Here is a 14390-nt window from a genome sequence, read left to right as displayed (position 1 = left end):
GTATTCACCAGCGGGCAGTTCGCAAAGTGGTGAAGGCACGTACAGGAGTTATACGACACTGCAGTGACCCCACCGTCATTGGGGGATCGCTGCAATGTCGTGTGATTGATACATGCTGTTTGCATCTTATCAGCAGCCCTAATCGTGTGGAACACTGCATGGGATTGCCGGGTGTCCCAGGAACAATTCTGGAATGGTCAGGAGTAAGATTGGTGAAACATTCTATGTGCTGGAACCGGTGCTCCCTGTCCTGCTACTACAAGCCAAAATCCCACACATTCCTTGCTTTATGCATCATTGCTGTGAAAATTGATTTTTTTTAAGCAACCATACTGGAAGGAAAGTATTGTGTATGTAAATTATGCCCTCTGTGTGGATTATTTAACACATATCGTCTGGCTGCTTGCTGGATGGCTGTCCTCCAAGGTTGGGGTACAAATATTCTGAAAGGACATGACTTCTGTTATTTATTATTTAGCTGTTCGTTCATTGCTTTGCAAGTTGAGACAAATGTTCGGATTTCCCCCAGAGATACCCCAAGCTGTAGAGGGGAGTCGGCAGTGTGCCTGATGGGAAAAAGGATTGTTGTTCCTTCGTTTGTGGCTCGCATTCGCACTTCTTTCTGCGCACACAGAACAGAGGCTAAATACACAATAAAGTTTGATGAGAAAATTGTACTGCTCAGGCACTTATTATTCAATCAACCATTTTTTTAAATTAAGTAACCCTTTAAACAACTTTAAAAAGCAAAGCAGTAGAAATAGCAGCAGAATATTTTTTCTGTGCATTTTTGTACATGTCATGGCATTCAGCGGTCCATGTTAAGAAAATAAACATATTTTTGGTTCACTTGTGGTCTTCTGCGTTCTTCTGGAGTTGGTTGCCGGGGGATCAAACTGCAATTAGGGCTGCACATCACCGGCACAGGAGTACTGCCATGGCACGGCACCTTCGGGACTAAGGAAGTAGTCAGTGAAGTGTTCTCGTACCTGCACTGCGGTAGCAGCCGGGCGACCAGCACCCCAGTTGATGGCCGTGTCAAAGGCAGGGTCGAGTTCTTCGTCATCTACCTCGGAGCGATATTCCCGGAGATAGTTGTGGAGAACACAACATGCCTTCACAAGGTCATCAACTGTGGTAGAGTCTACCATCAGGGTAGTCCCTAGAACCCTCCACTGACTTACCATAATCCCGAAGGCACACTCAACCACTCGACATGCCCGGCTTAGCCTATAATTAAAAATCCTTTTCCGGGCATTCAGTCCTCTCCGCGGGTATGGGCGCAACAGGTTTGGCATCAACGGGAAAGCCTCATCCGATACCATCACAAAGGGGACTGGATGTGTGGTTCCCGGCAAAGGTTGTGAGGCTGGGAGCGTAACACCATCCTGAAGAATTTGCATCCCAATCTGTGATGTTCGCAGCACCCGAGAATCCCCAGTACTACCATAGGCGCCGACATGGATGCAAACAAATTTGCAATGTGCATCAGCCACCGCCATCAGGACAACTGAGAAATATTTCTTGTAGTTGTAAAACTTAGAGCCTGAGTGCGGTGGCTGAAGCACACGGACATGTTTGCCATCAACCGCGCCTATGCAGTTAGGAAATTTGGCAATTGATTGAAAGCCTGCTGCAACACGGTGCCAAGTATCCTCAGATGGTGAAGGCATCACTATGGGCTGCAACTTCTGCCAGATGGCGCTGCATGTGCACCTCACAATTTCAGTGATGGTTGATTTACCAACCCGAAATTGGAGATGCAGGCATGCATAGCTCTCTCCTGTGGCCAGAAAGCTGAAAAGGAAGCAGAGAAAAAGGGGAAAAGGATTAGTACAATGAAAAGAGCCAAATCTGTACAACACATAAATATCCACAGATTAAATTTGCAGCACACTATCTTCCTTTTCTCTTCCTTTCTCTCCATCTTTAACTTTGTTGTAGATGGGGAGAGAGAATTAGGAAAAAAATCATTTACCTGCACCCTTCGGGCGCTGTATGTTGCTTTGCGGTGTAGGTGCAAACTGGTGGGAGTATTTTTGGATTCTCTCTCCGGCCGCCCGGCTCAGAGATTGTGTGGCCGCAGGGGTCTGTTGGTCTGATGTCAGATGATTGGGTGCAGATGCAGTCCAGCAAAACAGTGTGCGGTCATTCCAGACATCGTTGCCTCGGAGGGAAGTCAGGTCGTCGAGACCCACATACATAGGTGTATCAAGCAACTATGCATCTCAAAATCATCCGATGCACGATTCCCAACACAATTCTGGCACATTGCCGCTCGCATTTCATTGCAGACAAAAGAACGCAGTACACTTTAGATGTCCGTGGTTTGTCTGCGCTACAGCGCGATTGGCAAACAAGCGATTTATAGACACGTGAACCGTTTCATATAAAGCGACAACCAATGCTCACTCCGGGAGCTGACTCATGCACCTGAAGAGTACTCCAAGGACTCACACATATGTACATGGACGAGTCAGAACTGGCAACTACAGTGAGTCAGTGGAGCACTCCGCAGGGGCTCAAATTCCAACCTGCTCCCAGAATGATCCATGCAGACCATCATGGTTGAAATGCAATGCCAGCTTACAACAGCGGCATTCCAGTGGAAACTTGCGACATGCCAATTTAACCAGTCTGCAGGCGGCCTGGACCAATAGATTATTGTTAAAAAAAAGCATAAAAAGGTTACATACCGAAGGGTGATGAGCAGCCTTTCCTCTGCAGTGATCGCTTTGTGCATGTTGGTGTCCTGAAATGTAAGATCCCCGTGCACCAGCTCCAGAAGACGCTCGAAAGCCTCCATCGGTAGTCGACAGAACTGAACAAACTTCTCCGCATGGCTATAGAGAAAGAGAGTGTGTGTGTGTGAGAGATTGAGAGGGTGGGGAACACAGAAAGAAAGGGAGAGGGGGGGGGGGGTTGGGGGGAAACACAGAGACAGAGAAACATAGAGCGAGAGAGGGGGGGGAAGCATAGAGAGAGAGAGTTGGGGAAACAGAGAGAGAAAGGGGAAACAGAGAGAGAGAGGGGGGGGGAAACAGAGAGAGAGAGGGGGAAACAGAGAGAGAGAGGGGGAAACAGAGAGAGAGGAGGGGAAACAGAGAGAGAGGAGGGGGGAGGGGAAACACAGAGAAAGAGGGGGGAGGGGAAACACAGAGAAAGAGGGGGGAGGGGAAACACAGAGGGGGGAGGGGAACTGAGAGAGAAAGGGAAACAGAGAGAGAGGGGGTGGGAAACAGAGACGGAGGGGGGGAAGAGAGAGAGATGGGAAACAGAGAGAGAGAGAAGGGGGAGGGGAAACAGAGAGAGGGGGGAGAAAGAGAGAGAGAGGGGAAACAGAGAGAGAAAGCAGGGAAACAGAGAGAGGGGGGGAGGGGAACTGAGAGAGAGAGGGGAAACAGAGAGAGAGGGGGGGGAGTGAACAGAGAGAGGGAGGGGGGACAGGAAACAGAGAGAGAGAGGGGGGAGAGGAAACAGAGAGAGAGAGGGGGGAGAGGAAACAGAGAGAGAGAGGGGGAGAGGAAACAGAGAGAGAGAGAGAGGGGGGGGGGAACAGAGAGAGAGAAAGAGGGGGGAGAGGAAACAGAGAGAGAGAGAGAGGGGGGAGAGGAAACAGAGAGAGAGAGGGGGGGGAAACAGAGAGAGAGAGGGGGGGTGAGGAAACAGAGAGAGAGAGGGGGGAGAGGAAACAGAGAGAGAGAGAGGGGGGAAACAGAGAGAGAGAGGGGGGGAGAGGAAACAGAGAGAGAGAGGGGGGGAGGAAACAGAGAGAGAGAGGGGAAACAGAGAGAGGGGGGGGAGTAAACAGAGAGAGGGAGGGGGGACAGGAAACAGAGAGAGAGAGGGGGGACAGGAAACAGAGAGAGAGAGGGGGAGAGGAAACAGAGAGAGAGAGGGGGGAGAGGAAACAGAGAGAGAGAGGGGGAGAGGAAACAGAGAGAGAGAGAGAGAGAGGGGGGAACAGAGAGAGAGAGAGGGGGGAGAGGAAACAGAGAGAGAGAGGGGGGAGAGGAAACAGAGAGAGAGGGGGGGAAACAGAGAGAGAGAGGGGGGGAGAGGAAACAGAGAGAGAGAGGGGGGGAGGAAACAGAGAGAGAGAGGGGGGAGGAAACAGAGAGAGAGAGGGGGGAGGGGAAACAGAGAGAGAGAGGGGGAGGGGAACTGAGAGAGAGAGGGAAACAGAGAGAGAGAGGTGGTGGGAAAGAGAGAGAGAGAGGAAACAGAGAGAGAGAGGGGGAAAAGAGAGAGGGGGGACAGAGAGGGAGAGAGATGGGGAGAGAGAGAGAGACAGAGACAGAGATTACATTACAGTACTGTTTTAAATATGGCGAACCAAATTTCGTGCCATACTAGACATACTTTTTCAAATCTTGGTAAAGGCTTGCAAAGTGCCCCTTCGTCCCCCGTTCGCTCAGCAGGGGATGCACCTAATACCGACGGCGGGATGCACTTCCGGTCTGCAAGATAAAAATGTTTCAGAGATTAGGTCACTATCGGACATAAGAGCACAGTACCATACATCATTTTAGAACTACTATCGCAAGTTAAGCACGTGAAACACACATTTTCATGTCACATTTGTCTCACCTTTTTGGATTTTTCAGCCTCCATCAGTAATACTAATATAAGCAATTGTCGCCTATAAGCTTTACGGAGACGAATTCTACGGCCACTTTCCATCTTGCAACAGCAAACCAAATTCACCCACTTCCTGCAAGCTCGAAAACCAAGCTCTGGTGCTTTCCCGTCACAGAGCAAGGGGTCTGTGGTGTGCCTATTTGCAACAGCGTGTTCCAACTTCCTTTCCTGTTGTGGGCAGGGATCATGACATCACAGGAAACAGTTCATTACTCAAAATCTGCAACGAGAAATCTGCAAGAAAATACGTAACAATCCTGTAAATTCCGCCGCGGTAATTTCCGAAACGCTTTTCTAGCAGATTTGGCTGCAGTAAGACCGCTAGAAAATACGCGTATAAAACCGCATCAAAATTAAGGCACTAGGTGCGGATTTGCCGCAGATGCGTCTGGGTTGCAAAACCGCCAGACTTCCGCGGGAAATACACCCTGTGTGAACCTAGCCTTACAAAAACTTAAAAATAAGGGGTGGGGTTGTACTCAATGTTTAATCCAGCCGGTTGTAAGGAATCAAGGGTAAAAATCCATCTAAGCTCCAACAGTTTAAGTTGTTTTTCCCTATCGCCGCCCCGTATTGATTTGGGAACATTATCGATAATGCGAAATTTTAGTTGCTATATTGAATAAAATGTTTGGCAGCAGGCACATCAGTTTTGCCACTTCTAATGGTGCTTTCATGTTTCGTGATGCGGCTCTTCCCATCCGTGGTAGTTTCACCTATATAAATTAGACAACAAGGGCAAATAATCATATAAATAACAAAACTTGAAAGACAGGTGTATCTACCATGGATAGGAAAAGTAGCACCAGTACGCGGGTGGTAAAATGTATTACCTTTTAGCAAATTGCCGCACCGAGTGCAGCCCAAGCATGGAAAACGGCCAGTCCTGTGGTTGGATGTAATTTTCTGCTCATATGGTGATTTGAGAGCAGTGGCCATCGTGCGCTTTATCCCTAATATTGGATGACGGTATGAAAGTAGTGGAGGGGCCTTAAACATTTCAATGTCAGAATTACATTTTTCTAAAAGAGGCCAATGTTTTTTAATAATGTGTGCCACCCGTTTGCTGTTGATATCGTAGGTCGACACAAACGGAACCCTTGACTGTTTATGATCAGAGGTTTTAGGAACAAGAAGAGATTCTCGTGGTGCAGTGGCAGCCTGAGCACTACTTTTTTGAACTAAGGCGGTTGGATATCCCCTCTTAACAAACTTCTCACTCATGCTTTTCAGCCGTGTATCCAACACCTCCTCCTCAACAATTCTTCTGACCCGTAACATTTGGCTCCAAGGGAGGGAGCGAGTTATACTTGGGGGGTGAAAGCTATCAAAAGATAGTACATTATTCCGATCCGTAGGTTTTACATACAGGTCAGTTTTTAATGTATCCCCTGAGATGGTGATAAGAACATCTAGGAACTGGATTTGGCTAGTAGAGAAGTTCAAAGTAAATTTAAGTTTATCGTATATATTATTGAGTTCCTCATGGAAAGCATGCAATTCATCCTCGGACCCCTGCCATATGAAAAAGATGTCGTCTATGTAACATTGTCATTATGAGCACATTCAGGAGGATGCCCTCAGGTTCTACCAATTTAAAGGTAATTTGCATTTGTAATTGAATGGTGGAGGTGTGTTATATATGTTGCACTGCTGTTCATTGTAACTATATGCTTGAGAAAGGCCCATGCAGGGCTGAAACCTCGAATTTTATGCATTTTATGATTGAGACCTTAATAAAGGAGGCATCTCCTGGTGCTATATACATTTTAAAGAAAAGAATCCACTGGTGTGCTGCTTCTTCTGTCTGTCTTTGGACCCTTCAGAAATAAGTCCTTAAGGGCTCGGTCGTTCCAAGCTGACTCAGCGCAATACTGTCGAAATTGGGAACAGTATTCCTCCGCTGCACGTCTACCCTGTCGCAGTTCTAATAACTTGGAGACTGCATACCCGGCCTGATCTGGCTCGTCATAGATCTGGCCTAACGCGGTAAAGAACGAGTCCAGGGACTGCCTGATGGGTGAGTCGGTAAGTAAGGAAAAAGCCCAATTGTGCGGGTCACCTCTCAAGCGGCATAAAACAATCCCAGCTCTTTGGAACTCGGTTCTAGAGAAGTACGGACGCAAACTGAAATACAGCTTACAGCCCTACCGAAAAGAGAAAAACTGTCTCCGGTCCCCGGAAAAAAAATCGGGTAGCCTTGGGCTGAAGCTTGACCGCATGAGTGGGAGGAGGAACCGCTGGTGCGCTGGCCGCGGCCTGTTCCTGCTGTTGGAAATGTGCGGTTAAATCTTGCACTATGCCTGTCAGGACCTGCACCTTATTAGCTTGAGCTGAAACAGCCTCCATAAATGGACTTAGTTTGGCTGGACGGATGTAAGAACCAGAAAACATTTTGGCCAGTGTTTCTATCTGGATACCAGGGAAAGCAAAAGGTGAGGGTTCCTGCAATGTAGCCCACAACCCCTGTCCCTGCCTACTTGTCCCCCTGGGCTAAGCCCCTGGGCAGCGACTGGGTGACAGTCCCTACACTGGCTAGGGAACTTGACGGGGAAAACGCAGTACAGGCAGGGAGAGACAGAGACAGGTCAGGAGAAAAGCCAAGGTCAAATACACTATCAAACAGGAATGCAGCGTAACGCTAGTGAGAGACAGGAAGCCTAATCAAACACTGGCAGTGTCAGGAAGCAACTGAGGGGTTTAAATGCTGTCAGAGCTCCCGCCCCAGCATCTGATTGGGGCGGAGCACCTGACAGCAGCAGAATAATCACAGGTTGCTGGGAGAACCACCTCCAGCACTAGCAGGACAGAAAAAGCCAGAGGAGGTGCAGCAGGCTGCCATAGCTACAGGAATGTGGCGCCGGGCAGCAGCCGCCGCGTCCCTAGCACCTATGCGGCATATAGGAGGCACGTGGCCAGGAGTGGTAACCAGCGCCGGAGTTTCCCTGTGCCGCACACCAGCCCGCAGGAGCGATAGTGTCAGCAGTGCGGGCACGGTGACCCCGATAGCCGCCAACCCTGACATGAGCATACCGACTACCACTGCTCAGGAGAGAAACCAACTGGATATTAGTGGGCAAACATATGAAAATCACAAAATCATGTTTGCACTAAATACTGTGTTTCCCCCCCAAAAAGATACTGTCTTCTATTAATTTTTGCTCCAAAAGAGGCACAGTGTTTTATTTTCGGGGGGTGTCCTAATACTTACCTTGTAGGTGATGTCATTCATTAAATGGCTCCAATAATCAAAAGAAAAGGAGTTCCAGCAGCATAAGTGGTGCTAATCCAATATTGATCTCATTCTCCCATCACATAAACAAGCAGCGGCGTTTCGGCATGTTGCCTTTCTCAAGCCCAAATGCAATTACGTACAAGCTGAGGGTAATCGAGTCTTTGCTAAGTGACGGTGCAGGAAATATAAACAAGCAAAAAAGGTGTACTGTGCATGACCGCCTGCGTGAGTACGCAGTTATGCACAGTACAATATGCGGCCGTGTGCATGGTCACGGCTGGGCTCACAGATAGAATTCACTGTGACCCCGGCGTTGTAATTTACAAGAAGCCCTGGGAACGCTCACTTCCCTGCAGTTCCAGGAGCTGCATGACGAGCGCCTTCTGTGTGAGACCGCCGCACCTCAGCAAGATTACGGAGACTCACAGAGCGCCACTTCCTACACCCCATCCCTGCCACTCAGGTCAAGAAATACCCTAAAAAAAAGTGTTGGGTTTGCAGCAAGCATGGGAGGAGGAGGGATACCCGGTCTTATTGCCCCATGTGCCCATCCCAACCAGCCTCTGTATTTCCCCCTGTTTTCAGACATACCACACAGTTTTACTTTACTACTTTTATCTAAGATTCAGGGAATGTCAAAAAGGGGGGGGGGATTTTTTTTAGGGAGTCGTTTTTTTCTGCACAAGTGTATAATGGGGCCTGGAACTTATTCATTTGTGCCTGAAATCCAAAGGGGGTTCCTTTGTTTATAGGCCTAGCCATGTGTCCAGTAAGTAGATTAGGGCTATAAAATTTGGGGTGAGTCTTCCCAGTTTTCCCTGCTAGAAACAAAAATACAGTAATAGAAGTGACAGATTTGTGAATAAATTAAATTTCATTTTTCATTTGCTTTATAATAATTTTTGTGAAAAAAACTGTGGGGTCAAAAATGACACTACACACCTAGATAAATGGGCTAAAGGGTCTAGATTTCAAAATGGGGTTACTTGTTGGCTACCTTAATGGTTCTACAAGTGTGCAATGGGGTGTGGGATTAATTCAGCCAATGGGTGTTCCCTCCATTACTGGCCTAATCATGTGTCCAGGAAGAAGACTGGGGCTACAACCGGTATGTTTCTGAAAACAAACCCATTTTGGGGTGCAGGTCTTCATTCATATGTGTGATGTATTAAAAAGAAACTTTAAAATGCCATAATTACCAAAAAATATGAACATCCTTCTGCTTTGCTTAGATTCATTCAAAGACTGTGGGATCAAAATCTGCAGTACACCCCTAGATAAATTCATTAAGGTGTCTGATTTTCAAAATGAGGTCATTTGTGGGGGTTTTATATCATTTTGATTGCTCAAGGGCTCTACAAGTGGGCAATGGGGCCGGAAACACTTTCAAGCAAAATTTCTGTTCTGAAAGTCACCGGCTGCTTCTTTCGGCTTGGGCCCTGTTGTGCAAATATACATAAAATTTGGGCTACAATGGGTATGTTTTGAACACAGGACAAACAGGGGTATCCATTTTGCAGTGCAAATCGTCATTTTCATGTGCAGTATAGAAAAAAACTGTCTTTAAAATGACATATTTGCAAAAAAATATTCCATTTTACTTTTTCTCCCCTAAATTGCAATAACTTCTGAAAAAATCTGTGGGGTAAAACTACTCCTGATCCCCCTCAGTGAATACATTAAGAGGTGTATTTTGTAATGGGGTCAATTGTAGGAAAACCAAATGTTTCTCAAAATTCTAATAATGTTAAATTTGTACCTGTCCCTAATGGTAAAACAAGATTTTAAAATGTTCTTCCAGAATAAAGTAAAGAGATAGAAATATATATCTCATCAAAATGTGTACAGCATATTTGCATATATTTGAAATATTGCAGTTGAAAATGTGAAACATTTTAATTTTGGCACTTTTAATAAATATACACAAATTCTGTTGGTCAATTTTTACCACAGAAATGAAGTACAATATGTGGCAAAAAAAACAATGTCACAATTCCTTAGATATGCAAACATTTTACAAAGTTATTCTATGTTAAAGGGACACATGTCAGATTTCCAAACTTTGGCCTGGTAATTGAGGTGCAAATAGGCTGTCACTAAGGGGTTAAAGGGAGCAGGTAGAGGTAAGAGTTGTTTTGAGGGCTCAGAACACAATAAACAGGCAATGAGGGAGACGCAAAGCCAGGCTTTTATAGTGTGCCTGATTAAGGGAATGGGCAGAGCCAGACAGATAAACAGGAACTGGGTTTAACAGAAGCGAGACAATGCTAGGGGAGCTGTCCAGCTATGAGGGTTAAAATTTCTAAGTACAGCACCAATCGGGCCCACCCCACTTGCCCCGCTGCCGGCCGTAAGAATAGACACCACACAGAGGTCTGGTATAGTTTCTCACACGGGACATGGCTCTCGGCTGACGTTGACGTGCTTTATTACAGATTACATGAGATCTTATACACTTTGTCCCCTCCCCACTACGGGGTGATGGGCTCATAACCATATATGGGAAGTCCGGATTTCCGCCTTAGACAGTGAGGCGCCTCTGGCTTACGTACAGAAAATCACGTATTCAATTAACTCCAGTACAAAGAATCATCCACTCAATTCTAAGAAGTCCGGATTTCGGGCCTAAGACAGTGAAAATTATGTACATTTGAACATCTTGATATCTTGTTCCTGGGAAAATGGCCAAGTACACGCGTCCTTCATGTCTGGTTCTTCTTCTCTGAATTTCTAGAACATCCCTCTCAGCCTTCGAATATCTGATGTAAGGCGACATATAAGTTTTTTCTCTCATTTGGAATTGAATAAAACTTGCATACAGGTATAAAAGCATAAAAAAACACATATGGCAATATATATATATATATATATACCCTCACAAACCCCCCTAAAAAACTTAATATGGAGATCAAGCATCAGACTTTGCACTCTTCCTCGGTCGTCTCTCCCTTGCGTCAGGGTTTCTCCACTGCCCGTAAGTCCCTACTCCTAAAAGGGAGGGATCCCTACCTCACCTCAGAAGGAGGCCATGGATTCCCTGGGCTTATTTCCGGGCATCCATACCCTCTATCTGTACAAGTTAACACCCCACAGGGTGTGCCCTCGCCGGAACCTAAGGTCTTCTGCACTTTCCCTAGGCAAATGGGAAGTCCACTGACAGTCCATCTTATGAGACTGAGGCAGACACAGTACTAGTCCATCTCTCCATTCTTCTGGTAACATACGTGGTTGGCATTATCGGAACTGGCTCTTCATCTTTTTTCAAACAAGGGAAACATTGGTGTCACATTGTCCAGTCCCTTACTCATACTCTTTTTGATCAAAGGGATAATACACATACAGAAAATTACATACCCAACCTCTTTCTGCTAAAATCATATCCACGGCTACTCTATTTTGGAACGCCATGGATGCAGTAGGCCCTAACTGGTCAGCTAACCCTTGCAAAGCATCTCTGGTGTAGTTTACAAACCTCTGCTGATTGTAATAGATATAATTCATCTAATCTACATTATTATTAACAGTGACAATAGGAAATAAGGACTCAAAAACCTGCTTTAACCTGATCTCTAGAATTAAATTCATCTCGCACCCCCCTTGGCACTCCTATTGCATCTAGGTATACATGTGGATTAAAGTTACCACCTTGACTGTCAATGTCTCTCTTAGCACGATGCGGTGTTGGATTCTCACCCTCAGTGTACTCTTCATATTGCACATGTGATTGTATTAATTTGTTCTGAAACAGGGGCTAGTGTACAGTAGTCAAAGGTGTGTGTTAGAGGAATTGTACCACATTATAGCATGTAAAGGATATGCAGGATCATTATCCAGTGCGAAGTGTGGATCCAAGTGGGCTTTCCTTCGAGCTTGGCTGCAGTTGGGGTGGTGAACAACATCTGGTAGGGACATTCAAACAGGGTTTCTCTCTCAAACTTTTTCACATAGACCCTGTCACCTGGTTTTAGATTGTGACACTCATCTGTAGGACCTGGGAGAAAAGCAGAGACTGCAGAATGCATTATTGACAATTCCTTGGAGAGGCCTATGACAAAATTAACAAGAAAAACATTCCCCAAGCTCAGCTACTGTGGCATGTATCCTCCTGGAAAAAGAAAAACTAATAGAAGACACTCAATTCAAAATTTTACCATTTCCTTCATTGCCTTTTGTATCTACTTTCCCCCTACTCCGCGGATGGTAGGGTGTGTGGAAAGCCTGGAATATACCCAAAAACAGACATGATCTGTTGCATTATTTCATCTGTGACATTTGTACCTTTGTTTGACTCAATCACTTCCGGTACCCCATATCTGCAGATTACCTCATTCATGAGCTTCTGTGCGGTTACCTGCTTATTTACTTTGGTAACAGAGTAGGTCTCCAACCTGAAAAGAAATCAACAACAAGCACATATTCATGCTTCCCAAAAAGTAGGAGCTGAGTGTAGCCAATTTGCAATCCCTGAAATGGGTAGAGTGGTCTAGGCAAGTGTGGTGTGGCAAATTTTACTTCTGCCCTGTTGCTTTACGGCAAAGATCATGCAAAACTGGACAAATGATGCAGCAGCTACAGAAAACCAAGGAGCCACCCGTCTTTGTTCAAGCAACGACATCATTGCTGCTTTGAGAGGTGCGTCTTTCCGTGCGTCAGCTGGGCCATCATGAGGCACAGGGACTATGGTAAGCAAGTGCTGTTGACTGTTCACCATGCGCCGTCCCTTTTTAGTCCATTTGTCTTTTTCTTAACTGTAAAGTCTTTAGCATATCAAAGTCCAATGTTTTTATCAAAGTCCAAGTTCAAATCAAAGTCCAAAATTATTATCAAAGTCCAAGTTGTTATCAAAGTCCAAGTGTAGTCAAAGTCCAAAATTATTGTTAAATTCTTCTTTTCTTCTTTCTTTCACGGCTTGAGGGCCGCTGCCTTTGCTGTGTGGCCTGTGATGGCGTTGCCTCTTGTTTCTCCGGTGTAGGAATTGGTGTTAGCTTTCCACTTTGTCAGGTAGAAGTAGGGCCTCCATGAGACCCTGCACCGCTGCAACATTTTTAATTGGCTGTCCTGCTGTGGTAAAAAACTGTCTGGCCTTCCATGTTGGGCCGTAATCATGAGCTATGCCAAATGCATACCGGGAGTCAGTGTAAATGTTTGCCGTCTTACCTGTGGCCACTCCACACGCCTCCGTGAGTGCTTTTAGTTCCGCTTCTTGTACTGCGACATGCGGAGACATTCTGCTTTTTAGGACATCTTGTTGTGTAACCACTGTATATCCAGTGTGGAGTCGTGAATCACCCTGGGTACCATCTATAAAGAACAACTCAAAATATGCATTATTAACAAGGGCTTTCAGTAACTTTTTAAAACTTAAATTTTCTTGTTGCATCAATGCTAGACAATCATGCTGGTATTCTATTTGAAAAAGATCAGAATCTTGTTGCAAAAAATTAAAAATTTAAAAATGGCTTGCAAAAAATTTAAAAATGGCTGATTTGCAATACCTAAAATGGCTGACTTGCAATACCTAAAATGGCTGACTTGCAATACCTAGATCACCTATGCCTTCTCCTCCCCCCCTTTAAACCAGGGTACTCAATTGGAACAAGAGCACCAGGTTTCAAGGTAGTACAACATTGTAAAAAGATTTGATGGATGCAGATAAGGCCTGTAAAATGTTAGCACCTATAACAGAAACATGAGTTACACCGGGGAAGAATAATCTACAAACACCTATTAATATTTGAAATGTGAGATCCCTTTAAGTGAATTCATTATTAGTCTGTTCCTGCCTGCAATTTCTTATCAAATCTGAGACAGGAGAAAAAACAACAAAACAAAAAAAACAAACAAAAAAAAAAACTAGCTGCTCAAAATCCTCACCCCCTCCCTCGTGCAAGAGAAGGGATGAAACATTATTACGTACTATTACATCATCTAGCTCCACCCCTTCGATATTGGCTCCGTGCATCCGTCTTCCCAACTTAATTTCAGCTTAACCGTCCACACGTCCACATCACAACCAAGCAAAGTCCCATGCATGAGGAGGACTTTTATCCCCAGTCAATTATCTGCATCACACATTCCACCACAGCTCGAACACGGGTCACTAACTCTCATCCATCCATGCTCTCAAGTCTGCTCCGTCGCCCCCCTTTGAAGGTGTACCAGTCCATGCAGATGCACGGACAAAAAAAAAGTTTGACAAACATACATCATCAGCTGAAAAACACCGAGGTGAGTGCTTATCATAAAGTACATGATTCTATTGAGATGAGATTGTGAATGAGCGCTATCTTTGACAAATTATGTGAAAAAGTTTGCTGAGTGACTGAAATATTCTATATTTCTTATCTACTGAAGCTATTATATGCTGTATTAAACGCTGAAGTGTTTTAGAATCTCTGGGTATTTTTCTGCCCCCCTTGTGACCCTGACTGTTATCTCTCCGCGAATATGAAAACACAGACTGAATAAATTTTAGCTTAAACTATTGCCTGCATTTTGAAATCATAATTAACAC

The 14390-nt window shown here is 45.3% G+C and overlaps 1 protein-coding gene across 1 annotated transcript; it reads right to left on the bottom strand.

Moving 5' to 3' along the window:
* Positions 1–902: 902 nt before the first annotated feature.
* LOC136628731 (uncharacterized) lies at positions 903–4683 on the bottom strand. Its single transcript, XM_066604832.1, has 4 exons — positions 4591–4683; positions 4438–4460; positions 2697–2843; positions 903–1797 (listed from the first exon to the last, which is right to left on the bottom strand). Exons 1-4 carry the CDS (start codon positions 4681–4683, stop codon positions 903–905), a joined length of 1158 nt encoding a protein of 385 aa, XP_066460929.1.
* Between the last annotated feature and the right edge of the window lie 9707 nt (positions 4684–14390).

Source organism: Eleutherodactylus coqui, chromosome 5 (assembly GCF_035609145.1).
Source record: "Eleutherodactylus coqui strain aEleCoq1 chromosome 5, aEleCoq1.hap1, whole genome shotgun sequence".
Taxonomy (NCBI): Eukaryota; Metazoa; Chordata; class Amphibia; order Anura; family Eleutherodactylidae; genus Eleutherodactylus; species Eleutherodactylus coqui.
This window is presented reverse-complemented; position numbering and strand designations above follow the sequence as displayed.